Consider the following 25943-nt stretch of genomic DNA (forward strand, 5'->3'; position numbering starts at 1 on the left):
TTGTCCAGCCCATTTTTGGAGTTTGGTAGGTGACATTATGTCCAATTTGCTTTTTTCCTCCCTTTTTGGTTTAGTTCCAATGCACACAAAGGGAATAAACATGTGTATAGCAAAACATGTGTTACTGCAATCCTTTTCTGTGAGAAATACTTCATCTTCTTGTTGCGTATTTCAGGGCCTGATCACTCAGGTATATTACATCTGCTTATATTCCTGTCTATCTACCATAATATATTCCTCACACCTCTAATGTGCAGTGCAGGCAAAAAATAATAATATTTTTTTGTATTGTTTTAAATAGTTTTTTTCATGGTGCCTGCATTATAGACCCCACACGGGGGCATGCTAACTTTATTCAAATCAATAGTATTTTCCTTTCTCATATTGAAGGTCATATTAGAGAGTGTTAGGAGGTTCCAATACAGAATTGTCCTTGTCTTGCATTGTTAGACAGAGACTTTGTAGGGGTTAGGGCCTTTATAGGGTGAGTTTGGGTTTTTCTAATTTCTTTTGTATATGCATCTTATACATTAAAGCCACACTACCACCTGCCTATGAGATTTATCAGGAGCATGATTCTACTATCTATGCACTTTCATTATATTGGGATTATGTATCCAGTTGTATTGTGAATTAAATAAAGGTTACATTTTAATTGGAATTCTTTCAATACAGTTTATTGAATAAGTAATGGACATGTTTTATGGATTTTCTATTTAATAACATGCAAGTTCCTAGATGAATTCTGTTCTATTCATAAAATAAGTAAAACATAATGATAACACTGTGGGGTATTTAAAAAATGCTTAATGGTGTTCTGAAGGAACACCTTTTTTTTATTTTTTTTTAAGTATTTATTTAGCAATTTTCAATAAAAACTAAATAAAACATGGCTCCGGGTGGCCACAACATAATGAGCCCAGGCAGGAAACATGTAACATAGCAATTCCATGGAGTAGCAGAAATGTACATTATAATAGCCATAGCCATGCACTTGTTCCCCTTTGCAAAATAGGGGTAGGGGGCACATCAATAGGCGGACACTGTGCAAACCCCGGAGCAAAACCAAACCTACACAGACAAAACCACCATACACACTCATACAACACACATTTCCTGGCTTCCCAATACTCCAAGAACAACACTACATTATCTAGGTTATTTGCCCAACAGAATCAGTCGAGGCATTGAGCATCCACCAGGGCATCCAAATCCTATTAAACTTCTAAGGACATTTTTGACTTCCCGAAGATACAGGGCCTGATACAGCGGGACACACTTGTTGACTAAGCTAATCCAGCAAGAGAGGGTGGGGGTGGAAGTGTCTTTCCAGGCCATAATAACCACCTTGTGGGCACAAAACAACAGAAAGCTAATAAAAATACTCCTATGGCAGCCTGACTCCACTTCATTGATTGGACCCAATAAACAAACTTCTGGTGTAAGGAGAAGCGGAAAATCTAAATCATCACCTCCCTACAAATTAGGACAACACAAGGGCAGCTCCACATCGCATGGATAAACATCCCCACTATAACCTGACATCCTGAAGAAATCGCAGTTCATCTGCCTATTTAAATAGTTGTGTGTTTGTGATCACAATAATTTGTCATGTGAGATTTAAGTTATAAAGCCATCATGTGTTTCTTATTAGGCTATAAATAGCATTTTGCTTTCCTCTATCTAACACTTTACAATGATTATGCCACTCGCAGAGAAAATGACGAGTTGTTGCAGAGCGACTCTATTTTCCAAGCGCAGACCGGTATTTTATATTAATAGTAGATACTGTTGTGCAGTCAGCATGCCAAACTGGCTCAATGTGTACTGCGCAACGTTACGACTTGATAATAGGTATATAGTGCTTGACCTCAAAGTGTGTCCTTTTATCCTTCCACCCCAAACTGCAATTCCTAATACAGAACCTTCTGTACTCTTGTGTTTGACATTGAAACATTTAACTATGAAAACATGCTGTATATCAATGTCTACTGGTGTCCTCGAGCCAAGGAAATTTCAACCAGGTTTTATGAATGAGCGTACATTTCCAATTAAGTTATGTAATACTTAAAGAGAAGCTGACACCCTGTTCACCAGCACTAAACCCAATATACTGGGTTATAGTGTGCGGGAACAGCTTTACAAAGAGTCACTTACTTAAATCTGTTCAGTATATGCAGATTTATGGCACTGTGCTCCAGTGTGCAATGGAAGCAGGCAGTCGGTTCACCCAGCTCCCCTGCGTCCTCCATATTCCCTCTCTGCCCCGCCCCTGTCATTATTATACTAATGAAGGCCACAGGTGAGTGCACAGAGAGCAGAGCGCTCATTTGCGGAATTTTTTAGCATATTTATAATTGGGGAGGGGCAGAGGGAGAATATAAAGGAGGCAGGGGAGCTAGGTGAGCCAGCTCTCTGCCTCCATTGCACGGTGGAGCGCAATGCAGCTGAAGATTACAGTGCCAGAACTCCACATATACTAAATGGATTTAGGTTAGTGACCCCTCTTTGTAAAGCTGTTTACCCGCACTATTATCCAGTATATTGGATTTAGTGTGGTTGAACAGGATGTCAGATTCTCTTCAAACAGTACTTGCTTGTATAAAGCTTTTTTCACACCATATCCTGCAGTGTCTATTGTATCCACCATACTTAGGCTTCCATGTTACACACAAAGTATACTAGTAGATATATTTTGATTGTATACTGTATGTTGATTCAGAGGAAGTAAAAAAAAAAAAAACCTTATGAGGCAGTTGTCATTGCCCCATACCTGGGGAAAATGTCTTCTTGCCTTGAAATATCTAAATAATAACTAGAATTAATTCCTGGATCAATGCCCCACTTCCAAATATCTAGTACCCCTTGTAATATATTTTTAAAGAAAGCATTCATGAACCTCTTGTTCACTAAATCAGCATTAAAGTGTGTTGTGGCAGAGAGTTCTATAGTCTTACTGTCCTTCCATTAAATGGTCTTTCTCATTAAAACTAATTTTTGCTATTGCACTCCTTATGGTAAATTTAAAATCTTTCTAATGCACTTCGTTTAAAAAAATTATGTTTTATGTGTTTTATTTGTGTTTAAAAAAGATGCCACTAGGTGTCTCCCTACTTGTCCAGAGCACATCCCCCCCCATCTCTTGCACAGAATTTGGACTCCTGCTGGCCTGACAGAAGTCCAAAATCAGGAAATGCTGATTGGGGGGGGGGGGGGGGGGGTGCAGCCTTATCCAATCAGAGCTCATCTCACACACTGAACTGCTCTGGACTGTGTTTAGCAGAGTGAGAGAGGAAGTTCTCCCCTGTATGACTTCAGATGATGTCACGCCTGCTGGGGAACACCCCTTCCCAGTCTGCAAATCTGACTGAGACTGAGCAGAGAATACAGAGCAATATCAAGGTAGAAAACTAAAAAATTATAAAAAATAAAGGCAGGGGTGGTTTATCATGATGGGATCAGTGAAATGGGAGGATTATAAAATTTAACAAGATCATTTGAGGTATTCTTTAAAGAATCCCCACCTGTAGTGATGGTGAACCCTTTATTTCGGTACCTGTAGGACAGTGATCTCCTAACTGTGGACCTCCAGATGTTGCAAAACTACAACTCCTAGCATGAATACGCTTGCCATGTATTGTATGTCTGGAGATTTCCAGGTGCTTACGGTAAATGCGCATTGCTTGCACATTGTGAATAAAGCCTGATTGATAGCATTTCCGTAGTTATTCTCAGAGATCATGGGCAGTATGTTGTGGGTGCCCCTACTACAGTATCAACCAAATGACCCACACAAAGCTGGACATAGCATCTCTGCTACATTCCAAAGTCAGACCTTGCATTTGTTCCCGTATTCCATTGTCAGCTACAGTACATGATTGTTGGGTTAGTTATACTGCTCCCTTTGCACTGACATTAAAGCGCAACTGTCATGAAATCTGGGTGCAATAACCTAGAGCGCCTTCTTGATGGGGCACCACTCTGTCCACTGCAAGAAAGTTATTGCTCACTGTCTCCAGGTCCTGATAGCAACCGCTCACCCTTGTAGTAATGTGATTACATGAGGAGGAGGTTAGTTTGTTAATGTGTCACATCTGTAGTAAGGTAGGGTGTGTTAAAGGGCAGGGCCAATGGACTGAGTCATGGGAGCGGCAGAATTAGCTTTTGCCTAGGGTGGCAAAAAATTCTCGCACCAGTACTGTGTGAACCAAAAAAGGGTTTCCCCACAAAATTGTGCAATTATTATTTTTTTTTTTTCAGGTTTCCCCCTAAAATTGATTTCTGGTTTTGCAGTGTATTATATGGTAAAATAAAAGATGCCATTAAAAAGTATAACTTGTCCTGCAGAAACAAAGCAAAAAATAAATAAATAATGTAAGTGAAAAAACAATATTCGCCAAGTTGGGAAGGGGTTAAATGTCCGGTGTTGATATGAGGTTCTCAATAAGAAACTTGTTTCCTTTGTTAAGACTGTGTACACTGTAGAAAGAAACATAACTGTATGTGCGTATTTGGGGGATTGAAATAATCAGTTCCAGCTATGATGAACAATACATTTTTCCTTTATTTTTTGATCTTATTGCTTGTTTATGTGGGGAAATTATCATACATGTATGGACTCAGATCGGACATTATTGCGTTCTGTAAATGGACTTGTAATATTCCATTCTTAGGTCCTGTTTGTGATGGGTCAGGATTTTGGCTTCTGCAGAGCCTGTCATTCTGCGATGCATGGTGTGGAATACATTTTTCTTTAAATAATACATACGCTCGAAGCCTTTCTTTGAACTTAGTCATTTTGTGGAAAAATCTTTCATAGCATTCTATTTTAATTTATATCAAAGTGTGTCTTGCCACCGCCACTCTTTACAATGCCGTTTCACTTGATGTGGCGTTTGGTGGTTTGGTTTGTGATCACTTTGCCTTTCTTTCAATCTCCTTTGATTTCCTCTAATCACACCACACGGACCTCCTTCTCCTATGAATATCTGATTGTGTGCGGCTACAGCGATCAGGACAAATCCTAACCTGAATGCCGTTGCCATAGTTACATAGGTGTGCGTTCATACATTTTGTATTATTCAGTTTTTTTTTTCATTATTCTGGCCAAGTGTCTGTCAGAAGACGGGTATACATACAAATGTGCCATTAAATCCTTGGAAAAATATAGCATCAAATACAATGAAACATTAGGTTGTTACTTGCTGCGTACATCTGTTATATGTACCGTATAATAAAATACAATAATATTATTAAGTTTTCTATTTCAGTGATTTATTTTTTTACTTTTTACTGTTTTCTTTTTCAATCAATGCAGTGTGTCAGGATCGGCTGTGGTGTTCCAGGTGGGCTCCAGCGTTCAGAATGTGACCACAGAAGATGTGGCGAGTGCAGCAGGTAGGTCGTCTCTATTTTATTTCACAAACAACGTACCAACACAGTGAAGAAGTCATGTGTGCACTGTGGGGTATAAACAGGATTACTTTTCTTTATTGTATGGTCAGACTGATCCCATTTTTTATCTGATTTGTCGCATTCATTGTCAACAAAGTTTTTTAGCCCTTCCATTCTTGAAATACTTGCAGTGAGAGGCCTAACTTAAAGGACATCTGCAGCGTTACAAACACTTATCCCCTATCCTCAAGATAAGGGATAAGTGTTTGATCGCGGGGGGTCCGAACGCTGGGGCCCGCGGCTCTCCCGTGCAGGAGGCGTGCCAGCCGCAGCATGACGTTGTGTCCGGCACGCCTCCTCCATACATATCTATGGGAGAGGTGGGAAGGCAGCATTCGTGCCTCCCCGCATCCCCCATAGAACTGTATGGGGACGGGGAGGAGACGGGGCGTCAACGTCGACCTCTAGGTCGACGCTATGCGCCTTAGCGCTCACCATGAGCGCTTATGGCGGCGCCCTGTTAGGGAGATCGAGGGGGGGGTCCCAGCGGTCGGAAACCCCCCCCCCCCCGCGATCAAACACTTATCCCCTATCCTGTGGATAGGGGATAAGTGTAATGCCGCTGCAGTTGTCCTTTAAAGGTGTTGTACGACTTATGGCACCTAAAAAAAAAAAAACCTCAAAGAATAAATCGGACCAGACTTACTAACTCCTGAAGATGCTATTTAGCCCTTTACTTTCTGTTTCAGCGTGCTCTGCTGAATACTACAATTCCCATGATGCCCCAGCACACTATTCTCTGCCGCTTGTCCCATCCTCACCCCATCCATCCCTGTACTGTCCTGCCACTTGCGCTGTGGGCAGGAGAATACTGCTTGGCCAAACCACCTGCAGAGGCAAGGATCTCTGATGTCACAAAATGGCGTCCATCGTAGAATAGCGGGGACTTAATGCACAAATTTACAGACAAACTACACAACTTCCAAGAGGGTCAGGAAGGGTGTGTTTTATGCAAAACAGTGCCAAACATTTAATAACATATCTTTGGAATCATGCATTACTTCTGAAATACTTTGGAATTTGGAACAGAAGTATTTTTCTGGAGTTCCCCTTTAAATAGGATTTGTGGTCAGTCCAAAAAACTTTTTTTTTTTTTTTTATAAGATCTTGTAGCCTTGGGTGCCCTGATTCCAAATGTATTCTTTATTTGTTTGCTTGAAAACCTCACAATCCCCGTTTCCAAGACATAGGGGTTTTACTATTTAGTTGACCATTTTCACTTTTTTGAGTTGTCAGATGGGCAAGAAATGTTGGTGTGACTGCTAGGCTCAGGGGGTTAGGAACATCATATTTATACCCCCAAACATGATTTACAGCCCCTCTGCCTGCTTATCACACCTCCTAGCTTAAAGGGGTACTCCGCCCCTAGACATCTTATCCCCTATCCAAAGGATAGGGGATAAGATGTCAGATCGCCGCGGTCCTGATGCTGGGGATCCCCGGGATCCCCCCTGCGGCACTGCGCTATCATTACAGCACAGAGCGAGTTCGCTCTGCACGTAATGACGGGTAATACAGGGGCCGGAGCATCGTTACATCATGGCTCCGCCCCTCGTGACATCACACCCCGCCCCTTTCAATACAAGTCTATGGGAGGGGGCGTGGCGGTCGTCACGCCCCCTGCCATAGACTTGCATTAAGGGGACGGGCCGTGATGTCACAAGGGGTGGAGCCATGACGTCACGCGATCTGACATCTTCTCCCCTATTCTTTGGATAGGGGATAAGATGTCTAGGGGCGGAGTACCCCTTTAACATTCATACCCTGTTTTGTAATAAAGTTCCCGCCCATGAGGAATTTTTTTATGGTGTTTAAAAACAATTTTTTGTTGTTGTCCAAAAACCAAATCCTTTATATTCTCTCCATTCTACTTTTTCTACCTCCTTTGAGTTAGTATACGGTATATATATATATATATATATATATATATATATATTTTTTTTTTTTTTTTTTTAAATAAAAAGCTTAATGGTGTGAAATGGATTTGGGCAGAAATATTCCTCCTTTAAGCTCCTTTTTGGTTTTAAATACATTTAACACTTATGCACTAGAAAAAAATGGATTGTCTAGTTTGGGTCATAGCAGACGTTAACTAGAGATACCAGTAAAAATGTGACACAAACAAATCTGTGTTAATGAAATGTGATGCTACTCTAATATAATGTGGTTGATATGGTATGTATCACTGAAAATCCGGTACCTAAAATATTGAGTTTTTTTTTAATCAGGTGGTATATCTGTAAAGTAAAGTGTTAAAAAAGAATATTCAAAGCTCACCTCCATGTCCGTGGAGTGCCCAGATCAGCGCCAAGCCCAGCGCTCACTGTAACTGCTGCAACAAAAAGCCCAGTCAGTACTTAACAGGGGACGACTAGTGGTGACAAAGTGACAAAGTGCGCATGGGCACGAAACGTGTTGGAGCATATACGATATGGGGCACTTGGTGTATATATGGAGGAGTTGGTGGACGTTTGAATTTGCATTTTAAAGCATACCTAATAAAAAGTTGGATTTTATGGAAGAGCTGCATCAAATGGACTTTGTGTTGCAGCAGGTATATCTGTAAAGTAACCCTTCTCCAGAAGGATGAAAGCTCCCTTGTGCTACTTATTGAAAGTGACATCTCCGCAAGAGCCTTGAAACATGACTGGGAATGAATGGCCAAGCCAAAATCTCAGAGCTACCCATTGATCTAAAGCTTTTGTGAGGTTCTTGCCCCTTGTCAGTACAAAGCAGGGTACTGACTGGTTCGCAGAGAGGCATTTGTTGTGGGTTTGAAGAGGAAACTTTCTACTTGTGGAGAGCACCAAATTGACGAGGGCAAAGCAGCCCTCCAGAAGGTTGCACCAGAGCTCTCTGGTGTAACCTATTGAAGGGAGAACCCCTTTAAGTCAATAGTCACCCTCCTCTCGTAGTGGAATTTCCTATGTGAGATGAACCTAGTTATGGTTAAAAGAGAGTCTAAAGTAGATAATGTAAAAAAAAAGCAGCCTGACATCTTTTTTTAGAATCTAATAATAATACTTCAACACCAGATGTTATACGGGATGCTTTAAAAGCTTTTATTAGGGAGATATTTCTTAAAAGATCAATATGAGGAAAGAGAGCGGCGAAGGCATTGATACAATCATGCAAAGAAAAAGTAACAGCGGAGGAAAGAAGATATATTAATAACACCTTGGTAGAAACAGAAAACATGGAAAGCTGTGCAAGAATGGAATATGAAGAGGCTTTAGGAGCTAGTGCAAGACAGCTAATGTTGTATGCAGCAAAATAAATGCATTTGCATAGTAGTCAATTGAGTAACTTCATAGCTAAAATTATTCTAAGAGTAAGAACTTCCAAGAATTGTGTTGTTCACACCCTGAATCTTATGAGTGTGAACATTTAGGACACATATCACTCTCAAGTAGGATCTAAATACTAATATGAATTGCAAGTCTGTCTAGATAGGACACATATTCCCCAAATGTGTGCCACATAGAAAAGACAAATAAATGCTCTGTTAAATATACTCGAAATAAAGAAAGCCTAATCCCCTAAATTGGATGGCAATCTTTTGAGGTGTATAAAAGACCCTCTATTAGTCCAGTTCCTGAATATAATATATTATGAACATATAATAGGTAGACTTCCAGAGTCAATGGTGGAGGCATTGATTATAGTAATAATAAAAAGAAGCAAATTCGCTTCTAGTGAATTCTTAAAGACCAATTTTAATTCAGATGAAAAAATCACTAGCTAAAATATTCTCCATTCATCTGGCTGTGGTAGTAATAATAATAATAATAATAATAATACATTATCCAAATCAAATGGAATTTATATCAGGTAAACCTATTGCCTTTAATATTAGAAGAGTATTTTTAAATTTACTATGATCATTACAACATTTAAAAGAAAAGCGGCTATACAGTTGTTGTAAAAAGTATTGGATAAAGTGGGATTCCTGTGGGGGATTTTATTTAAGAAGAGACTTTGGAGCTAGGTGTAAACAGGGTTCATTCAGTATTATTTACCCTTATGCATGGCACCTGACGAGGTTTACCACCATCCCTTCTGCACTTTGTCTTATTGATAGCCGCTATGACACTAAAGATTGTACGCCAATTTACCTTGGGGCATACAGTACAATGACAGGATCTATACATGGATACTGAATACTACCTTAGTAAGACAAGGTCTTCTGCATATATGAAGATTATATGAAGATTAAGGGAACACTTAAACAACACCATGTAACTCCAAGTCAATGACACTTCTGTGAAATCACACTGTCCACTCAGTAAGCAACACTGATTGACAATCAATTTCACATGCTGTTGTGCAAATGGAACAGACAACAGGTGGAAATCATAGGCAATTAGCAAGACATCCCAAATAAAAGAGTGGTTCTGCAGGTGGTGACCACAGACTACTTCTCAGTTCCTATGCTTCCTGGCTGATGTTTTGGTCACTTTTTAATGCTGGCGGTGCTTTCACTCTAGTGGTAGCATGAGACGGAGTCTACAACTCACACAAGTGGCTCAGGTAGAGCAGCTCATCCAGGATGGCACATCATTGGGAGCTGTGGCAAGAAGGTTTGCTGTGTCTGTCAGTGTAGTGTCCAGAGCATGGAGGCGCTACAAGGAGACAGGCCAGTACATCAGGAGATGTGGAGGAGGCTGTAGGGCAACAACCCAGCAGCAGGACCACTACCTCTGCTGTTGTGCAATGAGGAGCACTGCAAGAGCCCTGCAGAATGACCCGCAGCAAGCCACAAATGTGCATGTGTCCACTCAAACGGTCAGATACAGACTCCATGAGGGTGACATGAGAGCCCAACGTCCACAGGTGGGGGTTGTGCTTACAGTCCAACACCATGAAGGACATTTGGCATTTGTCAGAGAACACCAAGATTATCAAATTCGCCACTGGCGCCCTGTGCTCTTCACAAATGAAAGCAGGTTCACACTGAGCACATATGACAGATGTGACAGAGTCTGGAGACGTCATGGAGAACGTTCTGCTCCTGCAACATCCTCCAGCATGACCGGTTTGGCGGTGGGTCAGTAATGGTGGGGGGTAACATTTCTTTGGGGAGCCGCACAGCCCTCTATGTGCTTGCCAGAGGTAGCCTGACTTCCATTAGGTACCGAGATAAAATCCTCAGACCCCTTGTGAGACCATATGCTGATGCGGTTGGGTCCTGGGTTCCTCCTAATGCAGAACAATGCTAGACCTCATTTGGCTGGAGTGTGTCAGCAGTTCCTGCAAGAGGAAGGCTTGGATGCTATGCCCGCCCGTTCCCCAGACCTGAATCTGATTTGGGACATCATGTCTCACTCCATCCACCAATGCCACGTCGCACCACAGACTGTCCAGGAGTTGGTGGATACTTTAGTCCAGGACATCCCTCAGGAGACCATCCGCCACCTCATTAGGAGCATGCCCAGCCGTTGTAGGGAGGCCATACGGGCCCGTGGACACACTACTGAGCCTCATTTTGACTTGTTTTAAGGACATTACATCAAAGTTGGATCAGCCTGTAGTGTGGTTTCCACTTTGATTTTGAGTGTGACTCCTTATCCATATGTCCATCCTAGTCCATTTCATACGACTAGTTCATTCACTCACATCTAGGATGTGTTATCTTAGTGTTCCCCTTATTTTTCAAAAATTTTCTATCCTGGACTTTTTCCCTTATGCCAATATCAAATGCACCAAATACATCATATTATTGTGGTATGAAATTAGGCACATTTTTTTAAATCACTTTTTATGCCCAGTGAATTTTTGTGTGCACAGATTTCTACCGAAACTGGAGTATTTGGAGATTAATATTAATAGATCACTCTACATCTGTATATGTGCCTCCATATCCTACCTTTAAAGAAGTATTCCCATCCTAAATGTTACTGACATATTCACAGAATTTACCATCTGATAGATGTAGGCTCCACCCTTGGGTCCCTTATTTATCTAGAATAAGGTCCATCAGCCCTTTCCAATTTGGCCTTGGATTCTGAAAACATTCCGATAGGCTTTTTTACGCATTTGATGAAGCTCTTATAGACAATAATGGAAGTTGCTTAAACACCCTAGTTTCCATCTGGCCCGATAGAAAAGCGCCGGAGGAAAACTGATGATCAAACTGATCCTACTAATTTGAATGGAGAAAAGAGGAATGTCCAGCGCAGATGGTCGTGCAAAGATGAATGTTCTTTATTGAATGAAAGCCATGACAGGAGCAAAGTAACGCGTTTCAGGTGCGTTAGCACCCTTCGTTGCACAACTAAGTCTGTACGACTAAGGGTGCTAACACACCTGAAATGCGTTACTTTGCTCCTGTCATGGCTTTTATTCAATAAAGAACATTCATCTTTGCACGACCATTTGCGCTGGACATTCCTCTTTTCTCCTTTGAAGTGGTGCTTGCCTTGCACAGTCCGTGCGCTTGGGGCCACTGAGGGTGAGCTGAACACTCTGTTCACTACTAATTTGAATGGAACATTTCAGATTTATCGCTGAACAAGGGAATGCATCTTGCAACGTTCCCCTGTCCGGCCTGCAAAAACAAGTGGGCACTGACCGGACCATACAAAACTGATGCACTTTGCCATCATTACTGATCCGGATTGTCAGGCATATGTGACGGCACCCAGAGAAATTTGTGTGAGTGAAAAATATACTTGTGGAGATGTCCCACATTATATAGATATTGTTTGCTTTTTTTTTTTTTATATTAAAAATACTTTTTGATATAGAGGCCTTCCCACCCTGGCCTTGTGGGTCTAGAAGAGAAGGTCTCTTTGCAAACTTCCTTTGATTATGCAATGATACTTCAAAAGCTTTTCGTGGCAAGATTACTAATTGTGCAAAAATTGTTGTCAAATTGTTGTTACCATGCTTTATGGAATGCCGGACCAAGGTAAATCAGGTCATGCTATATGAAAATGCTATTGTGGTGGGCTGGTGGTTGTATTGAGTTAGGATCTAAAAAGGGTTAGAGCTGCTTTTTTATTTTACAATATAATAATTTATTTTTAATAACTTATTGTTCTTAAAAAATACTTAGATATACATTCTTACATTGGTATATTTTGCTCGTTGGACTCTGAATGACATCTTGACAGACTTGTCTTGCTATAATGCCCATTGTGCATTGTGTGTAGAGCAGTGTCATCTCAGCTTCACTTATGTGGAAATTTCCTTTACTTGTAAAAATTCCATGGTAGCTCCTTAGAAACCACAAGGGGGGCAGAGGCCAAAGCATCCACTGTATGGCTCATTTCCATGTCAATGCCATAGAATTAATTGCGTTTACATGCAAAATAGCATTTATGTCCTGGTATTTATACAGTGCCAGCATATCACTGTGTACAGGTTGTATTTACTCACATCAGCCCCGGTCCTTAGTGGGGCTCGCATTCTTATTAATGTTCTCCACAAGTCATTCACTTCTATAGTGAGGAATGCAGAAGTTCCCCAGAGGAGCATTGTCATCTGGCATTGTCGCATTCTGCCTTTGACATTTGTTGGTAAGCAATGACACTAACATATTTTGGCTGCTTCATAGCAACCAGGATCAATGAAAAAAAATGTTCATAGAATCGTAAGGCCTTCCTAATGACAAAAATCCGCTTTTGGTTACCTTCAAGGTTGAATCTGGTGTTTTTTTTTTAATAAATTTTTGCAAACCCCTTGCTGTCTAGAAACCTAGAGGTAATGAATCGTATTATGGATTTTTTTTAGTTGTTGTGGCTTTTTTCTATATTAAGTAAACAAATTCAAAATGAGCTGAGTTTCCAGAACACACCAGATTGGCTCCTGAACTTGTTAAATAGGTTGGATGACCCCTTTCCAAAATCCTACTTAGATTTAAAGAGGTAAAGAGGACCTTCTTTTAGCGCCTGTCAGATCTCACATTGTAGTAAATTTGGGCATTCCCCATGAGGTGACGTTCATGCGGCGGAAAATTTGTTGAATGTCTGCCCAGTAAACACAGGCAGACATTCCGCAAATTACATGTTCTGCCGGCACATGGACCGTTCGGAAATGCACCTTCTCCATAGATGGCAATTGATTTCCGAGCAGATTCCGTCAAAAGAATAAACATGTTCAATCTTTCGACTAAGTGTGGAATTAGAATTTCTGTAGCAGAAATTCTGCTGTGCACAGTGAAGCAGAATCCCATTGAAAACAACTGGACTGCAACGGATGTTCCAAATGGAATTTTTCCAGGGGATTTCACTTGGAACTTTCACTGTGTAAGCATAGCCTGAAATGGCAATTCTATAAGACATCTTCTTATAAATCTATGTTGTGCCATTCCTCAGTTTTTTCTCCAGGAAATAATGAATAAATGAAGTGATAACTAGGAGTAACCATTCACCTGGTCAAATGGACATGTCCTTACACAGTCTAACACTCTCAAAACTGATTGGACAGTGTCAGACTGTGTAGGGACACGTCTCTCTGACAAGGAGAGTGGTGACACCTATTTGTTACCTCACTACATATTCACAAGCTCAGTTGTCAATTTAATTGTACATTTCCAGGAGGAATAATAGAGGAACAAAGCAAAGAAGAGTTCTAAAAAAAAAGTGCTCTGAAATTGTTATTTAATAAATATTTCCGAAAACATACATGTCAATGGAAATGATCAGTCCCCTTCAGAGAAGTAATAGAATTGCACATCAAAGACTTTCACAACCTTTTATGAGAGTATTTGTGGCGTCATAGGAAACTTTGGTGACGCATATATCTTTATAGTAAATTTGTACTTTGTAAACGTGTTTTTTTTTTTTTGTTTTCTTTTTTTATTCAGAAATTTTTCTTAAAGTTTTTTATATAAAACAAACTGCATACAAACACAAAGAAAAAACATTAACCCAGAAAACCCATCCTACCCACACAGAAATATCCCTCCCCCTAACCCCCGTGTCCTTTCTTCACAGCAGAGAAAACAAAAAACAATATTATGGAAAATAGTGCAGTGCAATACACTGAATTGTCCCACAAATGAGAGGCATATTTAAGGCCAAAAACATATTCAAAAACACTGTATGGGCTTCACAGAAGAGAAAATATAATATCAAGTAGCACAAGAGGAGGAGCACCAACAAGTGGCATAGGTAACCCGGACACAAAAAACAGGAAATTAGACAGCTGACAACACACCAAAACAAACACAAAAGAGAACAGTAGATGAGACAAAGATAATTTACAAGCAAAACACAGACAATATTAGTGGTTAAACCCCCTTAAACCCCCCAGAAACACCTCCATGGGAGTTCTCCACTGATAGGTTGATGGCAGACCAGGGGTATCAATCCAAGGCCCCCAATACACATGTCAGAGTGAACAAACTTAAAGGATAACCATACACCAGCCTAATCAATCGTCCCAGATCATTCCAAAAATGTGTAAGATAAGTACAGTCCCACATTACATGATGCAAGTGAGCATCGGGCAAGGAACAACGGGGACAGCAGGAATCCGTCCGCACACCAATCCTATGCAGGAAAGTGGGAGTATGATACACCCGGTGTAGTAGAAATATTTGGGACACCCGGTGGGCCTCCGACACTGCAAGCCGTGGGGTCCTAGCAATAATCTGCGCCCACTGCTCATCCGATATGGGACCCACATCCACCTCCCATTTATCCATAATATTTAACAGATAGGCCTCATGATAAGAGGACAGCAGATCCCTATACAACACATATATTACAGTTTTAATAGAAATCTGAGTGAACAAACCATTCACCACCACAGACAAGCCGACAGTCAAAACACAAGCTCGAGACTGCGTATCAATGACATGTCGCAGTTGTAGATAACAATAAAAGAATGAGTGAGGCAGAATAAATTCCTACCGCAATTGAGCAAATGACTTCAAAATCAGCCCATCATATAGCTGCGAAAGATACAAAATCCCATGGGTAACCCAAAGGGAAATATCAGATAACAAGCACAATTCAGATAGACCAGGATTATGCCAAAGAGGAGAATATGTAACAAATACAGGGTAATTCACAAGTCTTAAATTGGTAAACTACGCCCACCCCTTCAACTGTTGAACCTGCAATGCTAAAAAGTACAACCAAGTATTTGGAATGGACAAGTCACCCACCTCCTTGCCACGTTGTAATGTTTCAAGACGGATCCTAGCCGACTTGCCATTCCAAATAAGCTCCCTAAACAAGGACTGAAGCTTAAGAAAATATTTCATAGGAATCCAGACATGAGTATTATGTAAAATATACAACAACTGAGGCATAAAAACCATTTTAACTATGTTAGATCTACCGACCATGGAGAGGGGAAGCTTACGCCAAGTAGCTACTTTACAAGAACTACGGTCTAGCAACGGGATAAGCTTGAGAGTAACATAGTCTGAGGGAAGGGCAGTAACATACACACCCAGATATTTAAACTGTGTAACTATGGGAAGGCCAACCCTAGCAATAACCGGTACAGAATGGAGGCGGTCAAGGGGAAGGATCGTGGACTTGTCCCAATTAATAGATAGGACGGAGAAAGTACCATACTTTTCTATAAGGGCCATCAAAGGGGGCAAGTAATGTGCAACATCTCCCAGGAAGAGGAGCATGTCATCTGCGTAAAGGGCAATACGTTCCTCTAGATCCCCATAACGGAAGCCTCTAAATTCCGTGGAAGCCCTAATGAGTACCGTCAGGGGCTCTATTGCTAAGGCAAATAGAAATGGAGATAGGGGACACCCCTGGCATGTACCACGGCCCAGGGGAAAGGAATGGGAAAGCAAACCGTTAGCCCGAATTCTAGCACGAGAAGCAGCATACAACAATTGCACCCATGTTAAAAACCTGGGCCCAAATCCCAAGTGACGCATGACGCTCCACAGAAAATTCCACTCAACGCTGTCAAAAGCTTTGGCAGCGTCGAGGGAAAGCACAGCCCTACAAACAGCGCCCTCAGGTTGCAGCTGGAGATTCAAAAAGAGCCTTCTGATATTATCTGCCATCGATTTCCCCGGCATGAACCCTGTCTGATCCCCATGCACCAGAGTAATAATGACCCTCAAAAGATGGTTGGCCAGGACGCTATTAACATCAGAGCACAGTAGGGAGATTGGTCTATATGAACCCGCTGAGAGTGGGTCCTTACCGGGCTTCAATAACAACACTATGATGGCCTCCAACATAGACCCAGGCAAACCCTCCCCCTCCTCAGCAGCCTTCATTGCAAATGTTTTACCATTTGCAAAAGTTGGAAGCAATGTCAAACATATAGGTAAAGGTCTAAAATATAATGCACAGGGGGCAATGAATGGGAAGAAACCCCCCCAAAAACAAAATAAAGCTAAAACTATTTTCAAGCCTCAGCTTGTTAATGGGCACTGATGCTAGTGAATAGCCACAGCGCCGCTTAGTTGGTGTACATCAGTGTTTCCCAACACTTATCCCCTATCCTGTTCAGTGCTGGAGTACCCCTTTAACTTATTACTATCTCCAGGGCTTATATATCAACGAGAAAATACAACAGGAGGTGCGCCCCTAGTGAGGACCGTTTATATAAAATGAAGGAGATAACGCAAAGATGGGTTCTTACCCCTAGGTGTTGCGCTCAGAGCACAACACCTACAGTAGCGTCTATGTGCAGGAAATCGACTAGAACCGATGCCACGAGGAACTTCCCGGTGTGACATCAGTCAGTCCGGTGGATAACAATTGGAAAGAAATATGTGAACAAGTTCCTCTTAAGAAGGCACTGGTACCCGGAGATGAAAATAAACTTCTTTATTGGCAACGCGTTTCGATCCCGAACCGGGATCTTCGTCAGGCATAACGAAGTTCCAGGTTCGGGATCGAAAGGCGTTGCCAATAAAGAAGTTTATTTTCATTTCCGGGTATCTCCAGGGCTTGGACTTAAAGGCAGAGAACTTGTACCATCTACATTGTGCGTATGGTCATAAAATTCTATGTGTATAGTTTTAACTGTAAGGCAAAATTGCCACCAATGTGAGGTTTCAATGGCATGGTTCTCATTTACACTTGATGCATTTCTTTCTTTGGAGGCCCCTATTACCTACAGTAGATTACCTAATGTGAAGTAGTAATCTTACTACACAATAACCTTTTCTATGTGATCTTAATTTAGAAACCCTAAAATTGATCGTTGGTAACTGGATGGGCAGGAGACAAATAGGTCAATTAATCTAGTCAGTCTGCTGTTCAGGAGATCAATAATACAGACTTTTCATTACAAGAATAATTTAGTACATGGCAATCTGTTCAACACATGTTTATCTCACTCCCTAGTAGTATGGCTCGGGTTAAATTCATACACCGATGAACCAAACTCCCAATCCTATGTTGATCAGAGTTTGTTTTTTTACAGTCCTCAAGTTGTAATATGGACAGTAAAAGGCAGCTGTAGTATGGCCATCTAGACCCAATCTAAAATATTTTTTACCAATTTAGAAAAAGTCTGTTTTTCTAGCAACGAAAAGTCATTACTTTATATTTAAATTACTTCCTGAAACAGGGTATATAGATATATATAGCTCTGCATATTCCAGAACCGGGGGGGGGGGGGGGGGGGGAAGTTTGCCCCCTTTTTGCAGTCATTTCTTGCCATAATCAGCAGTGGGAGAAAAAAGGCTGCACAGTGGGAAGTTTTCACATTATGGTTTTTAGTTAAAGCAAATCCCCCCACCATCGACAACAATGTAGTCTTTGCCTCACTTTTAGGCTATGTACAAACCACGGAATGTCCGCACAGAAAATATTTGTGTGGACATTCTGCTGACTGCGGTGGGAACGCACAGGACAGGAATGTGCTGTCTGATAGATGTCTGATTCCATGTGGAGTTTCTGCGCACATGGAATTCGGAATTTCCATGCTGGAAAAATCTGGCACAGAAATTCTGCTGTGTGAATTCAATGGGACTCTGCTGCTTCGAAATCTTCGTGCATCTCATACAACAGGTTTGCAGTCTGAGACCCGTTTGAGATCTGTTAAAAACTAAGTTTTTCCTACCATGATTTTACCGGGATTGTCAGACCAATAATTGTTTATGGGGCTCTTGACTTTCTCCCAGTGTCATGGGGGATGCAGAAGGGTTGGCCGTGTTGGATTTCAGTGTGCCCGATCCTTTTGTTCTTTGTGGAAATAAATGGCCATTGAGGCCTTGCAGCAGCTTACTGCCCTCTCTCCACTAGAAAAACATGCTCGCTCAGCTGAATCAAGCATGTATGTGTATGGGGAAAATGGTAGAAATAGCTGTCAACAGGTATCTAATGTGTGTAGCTAGCCTTAGAGCAGAGAGCAGCAGTGTGTTTTACCCCCTCCAGGGGGCACTGGGCTGAATACTGCCGCTTGCCCGGAATTACATAGTAAGTAAAAAAAATTCTTGTAACAAAATGTTCCTATCCTCATGCTCTCCCTGTTTATTTCTGGAGAGATATTTTGAAATATGTAACAGTCTGTCCAACCAATGTATTATATACATCCTGCTAAAAGCCTACAAATTATAGTCTTGCTGTTAAAAAAGAAGCTGCAAAAAATGCATTTGCCAGATAATTATGTTCTTCAGTGATGTAACCAACCTCTATTAACAACTACAACTCTGTACCCAGAACAACTTGTGTTTCCCTCAAATTTGTTAAACTTTTTTTTTTTTCATCAAAAGCCACGTATCATACTGAAGTACTTCATGTAAAAGAGCCTTAATGAAATAGGCGTCGCTGATACAGTATTTTAAAGCCTACTTCCGTTCACACAGTGCCACAAAAAGTCACAGGGTAGCCTAGAGCATCTAGTATTGAGTTCAATGGGACCAGTGAGAATCTCTCTTCAGTGTCCTTGTCCTTCCTTAGGCTGGGTTCACACCACGTTTTGTTACTACGGTTCCCGTATACGGCTGGGAGGAGGGGGGGCGGGGCTTAATTGCGGCGCCTGCACTCAGCCGTATAGGGGAACCATATTTAATGCATGTCTATGAGCCTATCGGAGTGAACCGCAGCCTCCGGGCGGCTGCGTTTTCGGCCGTATGCTGTTTCCCGACCGCAGGCAAAAACGTGGTGGACCCCTCCTCCCAGCCGTATACGGGAACCGTAGTTACAAAACGTGATGTGAACCCAGCCTAAGGAAGCAGGAAACCACAGTATAAAGCTATGTTTGCATCCAATATTTTGGACCATATTCTGGACCATAAAACAGCTGTGGAAAATGGTCATATTTTTAGTTTCATTAAACTTCATAAAATGTCCCATCTTTGAACATGCATTAATTTTTTTGCCCGTAATTTCTAAATTAATTGTGGGGCCCTCTATTGGTGCTGTATACATCACAAATTAAAGTAGCCTGTTTTGGGCTATAGCTTTTACTTCAGCCCAAAAAGGTTAAAAAAAACATCTGCAAGAATAGGTGAAAAATGGGCAAAACAATGACCCCAAAAGTAAATAATACAGCAAAAAATTGAACACCATTCCAAAAAAACCAGCTGTCTTTAAAACTGTAAATTTACAACTCAAAATATTGTCACCGTACATGTTAAAGAATAAGTTCAAGCTTTGCCATTATGTCCTTTATGAAAACCTTTCTAAAATCTATGGCTATAGCATGTCTATAGGTTTTAGTACCGTATATACTCGAGTATAAGCCGACCCTAATATAAACTGAGGCCCTTAATTTCATCCCAAAAACCCAGGAAAAGTTATTGACTTGACTAGGGTGGGAAATACCTCACACCCCCATGTCATCATCCACCCTTGTCATCATCCAGACCCCCGTCATTACCACCCCCATCATGATCACCCTGTCATCATCCCCCCTTCATCATCACCGCCTGTCATCATCTCCGCCTGCCATCATCCCCCCCTTCATCATCACCGCCTGTCATCATCCCCCCTTCATCATCACCGCCTGTCATCATCTCCGCCTGCCATCATCCCCCCCTTCATCATCACCGCCTGTCATCATCCCCCTGCCATCATCCCACACCCCCCTTCATCATCCCCCTGTCATCATCCCCCTGTCATCATCCCCCCTTCATCATCACCGCAGTGTTCTTCAACCTGCGGACCTCCAGATGTTTCAAAACTACGACTCCCAGCATGCCCGGACAGCCGATGGCTGTCCGGGCATGCTGGGAGTTGTAGTTTTGAAACATCTGGAGGTCCGCAGGTTGAAGAACACTGCGGCCTTCGTCATCATCCAGAACCCCCCTTTAGTTTTCTACTCATCTCCCCTCGGTGGGAAGGAAGGGTGAGCTGGTCCGGGCCATCTATGCTGCAGGGACCGTCCGGTGGGGAGGGATAGTCGTTCCAGGCTGTCCATCTTCACCGGGGCCCTGTTCTCTGCTCCAGGCCGGCCCCGGACTAGTGACGTTGCCTTGACGACGACGCACAGGGACGTTCATGCGCAGGGACGTCCCTGTGCGTCGTCGTCAAGGCAGGGAGTTGTAGTTTTGCAACATCTGGAGGTCCGCAGGTTGAAGACCACTAAACAGGCGGAGAATTCACTCGAGTATAAGCCGAGGGGGGTGTTTTCAGCACGAAAAATCGTGCTGAAAAATTCGGCTTATACTCGAGTATATACGGTATGTGCAATTTATAAATAAACCACATGAACCACACACTCCCAATAGGAAAACTATTGGACAAATAGGAAATTGCTGCCAAGTGCAATATAAATTTGCCACCTGCTCATTTGCGATTTTCCACCCTAGATCTACTCCAAAAATTATCTGCACCATTTTCTATAGTATGCCAGAGATTGATGATTGTCTGAGCTCCCAAGGCTCCTAGGTTTATTAACTTCTTTTGAGATTCCTTTCACATCAGATTTGGTGAATATGACCTTCAGATTTTTTATGGATTTGGATACCAATTGGGGAGTGCCCCAGGGGCCCTGTGATTGCCTATTCAAAGCATGTACAGGAGCAGGCACGCCTATCAAAGGTAGGAATCCCTGCTCCTGTATAGTGAAATGAGTGGCGGGGCCATTTCAAGAATGCCCAGTGAATGTAGTGAATGGAAGCTTTGATGCCGATATATATATATATATATATATATATATATATATATATATATATATATATAATCGTGACTTACAGGACAGGACCAGGAATGAAAAAAATTCCAAAACGAATTGCAAGAAGCTCAGATTCCAACAAATCCAATTTTTTGTGTGAAATTTTGGCCAAAATCTATTCATACCAAATAGATTTTCTCATCTCTAACAAGGACCTTTGCGTCCTTGGTGTGTACATTTTCGGTTTCAGGTAGAATAGTCATCTGATGCTCGAATGTTCTATGACATTTTTGCATGTATTAAAAATCTGACACATGTGGGGAGATGTATCAAAACCTGTGCAGAGGAAGAGTGGTGTAGTTGCCCATAGCAACCAATCAGATTGCTTCTTTCATTTTCCACAGGCCTCTTTAGAGGCCTGTGGAAAATGAAAGAAGCAATCTGATTGGTTGCTATGGGCAACTGCACCACTCTTCCTCTGCACAGGCTTTGATAAATCTCCCCCATGGTGTAGAAAATATTGGGGGCTTTATGAACTGTTAATAATAGAGGAAAGAAAGGATATAGATACACTGCCTTCCCTCGGCAGCCATGTAATGGCTGTTAACTTTCTGGCAAGTGTTTTCCCGGAAAAAAGGTCACAGCTGTCAGTATAAGGATCTATGCTAACCTGCTCAGCGATACACAATACAGGAAGGCAATATAGCGGGATCATAATTGGGAGTAGGGGAAGACCGAAATAATAATTCAGTGGGTGGGGTGGGTGCCGTACATGAAACAATAGTTGTCACTCTGCCTGATCAATAGTAAGCAGCAATTGTGAATAAAATTAACCCATACAGCCTGGATGATTTACATTTTCTATATTCAGCGTATTGTCAATAGTTCCTGTAAACCTTAAAATGTCAGTCACTGTCACTGGTAAAAGAGGACGGATATCTCTGTAGCCTTCTGCCTAAAATAACTGCGCATCCCTTTAGAAAAGCCTTCAGGCTGCACTCAGCGGTCACCAAGTTATATCTACAAGTCCAGTTAAAAAGTGTTTAGATTGACATATGCCACTTAGTAAGCAGCTGGAGAGGAGCCGCCGAGTCCCAAATTGGCTGATCTGCGGCAGACGGGCTGATATGGAATCCATAAGGACAGTAAAATTAATGAGTGCTCTCTGATGGCCGCAGCCGGGTCACCAGAATCCAGGCTTTTATTCACTTTATATTGTGCATGGTTAGCACTTTTTTCTCCGCTAATGGGGCGATGCATGGCCAATGTTTTATCTTTTAATTATCCTGATATTTTATTTTTAGAACTTTGTGTTTTCTGTCTCAAAAAGTTTTTCTTTTCCTAGATGAGTTTCTGTATTACACTTAGGGTCTATTCAAATGGCAGAATTTACGCTTGCGGAATTTCACCTCAACTTAAAGCCCATAGACTGCTATGAAATTCCGCACTCCCATTCACACTTCTGAATTTCCGCAAGCAGAAGTGTGAATGGGAGCGTGGAATCCCATAGAAGTCTATGGGCTTTAAAGGGTTATTCCAGGAAAAAACTTTTTTTATATATATATATATATATATATATATATATATATATATATATATCAACTGACTCCAGAAAGTATAAAAGGGATTTGTAAATTACTTCTATTGAAAAATCTTAATCCTTTCAATAATTAACAGCTGCTGAAGTTGAGTTGTTCTTTTCTGTCTGGCAACAGTGCTCTCTGCTGGCATCTCTGCTTGTGTGGGGAACTGCACAGAGTAGAAAAGGTTTGCTATGGGGATTTGCTTCTAAACTGGGCAGTTCCCGAGACAGGTGTCATCAGAGAGCACTTAGACAGAAAAGAACAACTCAACTTCAGCAGCTCATAAGTAATGAAAGGATTACGATTTTTTAATAGAAGTAATTTACAAATCTGTTCAACTTTCTGGAGCCAGTTGATATATATATATATATATATATATATATATAAAACGTTTTTTTCCTGGACAACCCCTTTAATTTGAGGGGGAATTCTGGCCATGTGAATAGACCCTTAGGGTTTATGTAAGCAGCAAAGCTTTGTGCAATGACTTTGTACAGCTGTGTGGGAAGGACTTATAGGCGCTATATGTGGAACCATATGAGGTGCGGTATTCATTCCTAGAAATAATGAATAAAAAACTGTTGTTTTTCAATTAAATATATGAGAAAAGAAACCTGTTCATACTCATGAGGCAGTATTATAATAATATTTATATAGCACCAGCATATTCCGCAGCGCTATATAGCGATTGTCAGCAGTCATATTGCTCCCTGTTCCTATCAGGGCTCACAATCTAAAGTCACCTATCAGTATGTTTTTTTTGGAGTGTTGAAGGAAACCTAAGTACCCAGAGGAAACCCACACATACTGTCACGATGCCGGCTGGCAGGTAGTGGATCCTCTGTGCCAGAGAGGGATTGGCGTGGACCGTGCTAGTGGACCGGTTCTAAGCCACTACTGGTTTTCACCAGAGCCCGCCGCAAAGCGGGATGGTCTTGCTGCGGCGGTAGTGACCAGGTCGTATCCACTAGCAACGGCTCACCTCTCTGGCTGCTGAAGATAGGCGCGGTACAAGGGAGTAGGCAAAAGCAAGGTCGGACGTAGCAGAAGGTCGGGGCAGGCAGCAAGGATCGTAGTCAGGGGCAACGGCAGAAGGTCTGGAAACACAGGCAAGGAACACACAAGGAACGCTTTCACTGGCACTAAGGCAACAAGATCCGGCAAGGGAGTGCAGGGGAAGTGAGGTGATATAGGGAAGTGCACAGGTGAACACACTAATTGGGACCACTGCGCCAATCAGCGGCGCAGTGGCCCTTTAAATCGCAGAGACCCGGCGCGCGCGCGCCCTAGGGAGCGGGGCCGCGCGCGCCGGGACAGAACAGACGGAGAGTGAGTCAGGTAGGGGAGCCGGGGTGCGCATCGCGAGCGGGCGCTACCCGCATCGCGAATCGCATCCCGGCTGGCAGCGGAATCGCAGCGCCCCGGGTCAGAGGACGTGACCGGAGCGCTGCCGCGGGGAGAGTGAAGCGAGCGCTCCGGGGAGGAGCGGGGACCCGGAGCGCTCGGCGTAACAGTACCCCCCCCCTTGGGTCTCCCCCTCTTCTTAGAGCCTGAGAACCTGAGGAGCAGACTTTTGTCTAGGATGTTGTCCTCAGGTTCCCAGGATCTCTCTTCAGGACCACAACCCTCCCAGTCCACTAAAAAAAAATTTTTCCCTCTGACCTTTTTGGCAGCTAAAATTTCTTTGACCGAGAAGATGTCCGAGGAGCCAGAAACAGGAGTGGGAGGAACAGATTTGGGAGAAAAACGGTTGAGGATGAGTGGTTTGAGAAGAGAGACGTGAAAGGCATTAGGGATACGAAGAGAGGGAGGAAGAAGAAGTTTATAAGAGACAGGATTAATTTGACACAAAATTTTGAAAGGACCAAGATAGCGTGGTCCCAACTTGTAGCTAGGGACACGGAAGCGGACATATTTAGCGGAGAGCCATACCTTGTCTCCAGGGGAAAAAACGGGGGGAGCTCTTCTTTTCTTATCCGCGAACTTCTTCATGCGTGAAGAAGCCTGTAAGAGAGAATTTTGGGTCTCTCTCCATATGATGGAAAGGTCACGAGAAATTTCATCCACAGCGGGCAGACCAGAGGGCAAGGGAGTAGGGAGGGGGGGAAGAGGGTGACGGCCGTACACCACGAAAAATGGGGATTTGGAGGAAGACTCAGAGACCCTGAAGTTATACGAGAATTCGGCCCATGGGAGGAGATCTGCCCAGTCATCCTGGCGGGAGGAAACAAAATGTCGCAAATAATCACCCAAGATCTGGTTAATCCTTTCTACTTGTCCATTGGACTGGGGATGATATGCAGAAGAAAAATTTAATTTAATCTTGAGTTGTTTACAGAGAGCCCTCCAGAATTTAGACACGAATTGGACGCCTCTATCCGAGACAATCTGCGTAGGCAACCCGTGAAGACGAAAAATGTGTACAAAAAATTGTTTAGCCAACTGAGGCGCAGAAGGAAGACCAGGAAGAGGGATGAAATGTGCCATTTTGGAGAATCGATCAACGACCACCCAAATAACAGTGTTGCCACGGGAAGGGGGTAAATCAGTAATAAAATCCATACCAATCAGAGACCAAGGCTGTTCGGGGACAGGCAGAGGATGAAGAAAACCAGCGGGCTTCTGGCGAGGAGTCTTATCCCGGGCACAGATAGTGCAGGCTCGCACAAAGTCCACAACATCCGTCTCCAGAGTCGGCCACCAATAGAAGCGGGAGATGAGTTGCACAGATTTCTTGATACCCGCATGACCTGCGAGATGGGAGGAGTGACCCCATTTGAGGATTCCGAGGCGTTGGCGAGGAGAAACAAAGGTCTTTCCTGGAGGAGTCTGCCTGATGGAGGCAGGGGAAGTGGAGATCAGGCAGTCAGGTGGAATGATGTGTTGCGGAGAGAGTTCAAC

The 25943-nt window shown here is 42.5% G+C and overlaps 1 protein-coding gene and 1 long non-coding RNA gene across 2 annotated transcripts in view; one reads left to right on the forward strand and one right to left on the reverse strand.

Moving 5' to 3' along the window:
- PTPRN2 (protein tyrosine phosphatase receptor type N2) overlaps positions 1-25943 on the forward strand; it is a 1048643-nt gene that overhangs the window by 469443 nt on the left and 553257 nt on the right. The window contains exon 11 of the mRNA XM_056519562.1: positions 5318-5397. Within this exon, the coding sequence (XP_056375537.1) occupies positions 5318-5397 (80 nt within the window). The remainder of the gene's footprint in view (positions 1-5317; positions 5398-25943) is intronic.
- Positions 5327-25943, reverse strand: part of LOC130273184 (uncharacterized) — a 53941-nt gene continuing 33324 nt past the window's right edge. Inside the window, exon 3 of the long non-coding RNA XR_008843900.1 lies at positions 5327-5460. This is a non-coding gene — a long non-coding RNA (uncharacterized LOC130273184). The remainder of the gene's footprint in view (positions 5461-25943) is intronic.

Source organism: Hyla sarda, chromosome 5 (assembly GCF_029499605.1).
Source record: "Hyla sarda isolate aHylSar1 chromosome 5, aHylSar1.hap1, whole genome shotgun sequence".
Classification (NCBI taxonomy): Eukaryota; Metazoa; Chordata; class Amphibia; order Anura; family Hylidae; genus Hyla; species Hyla sarda.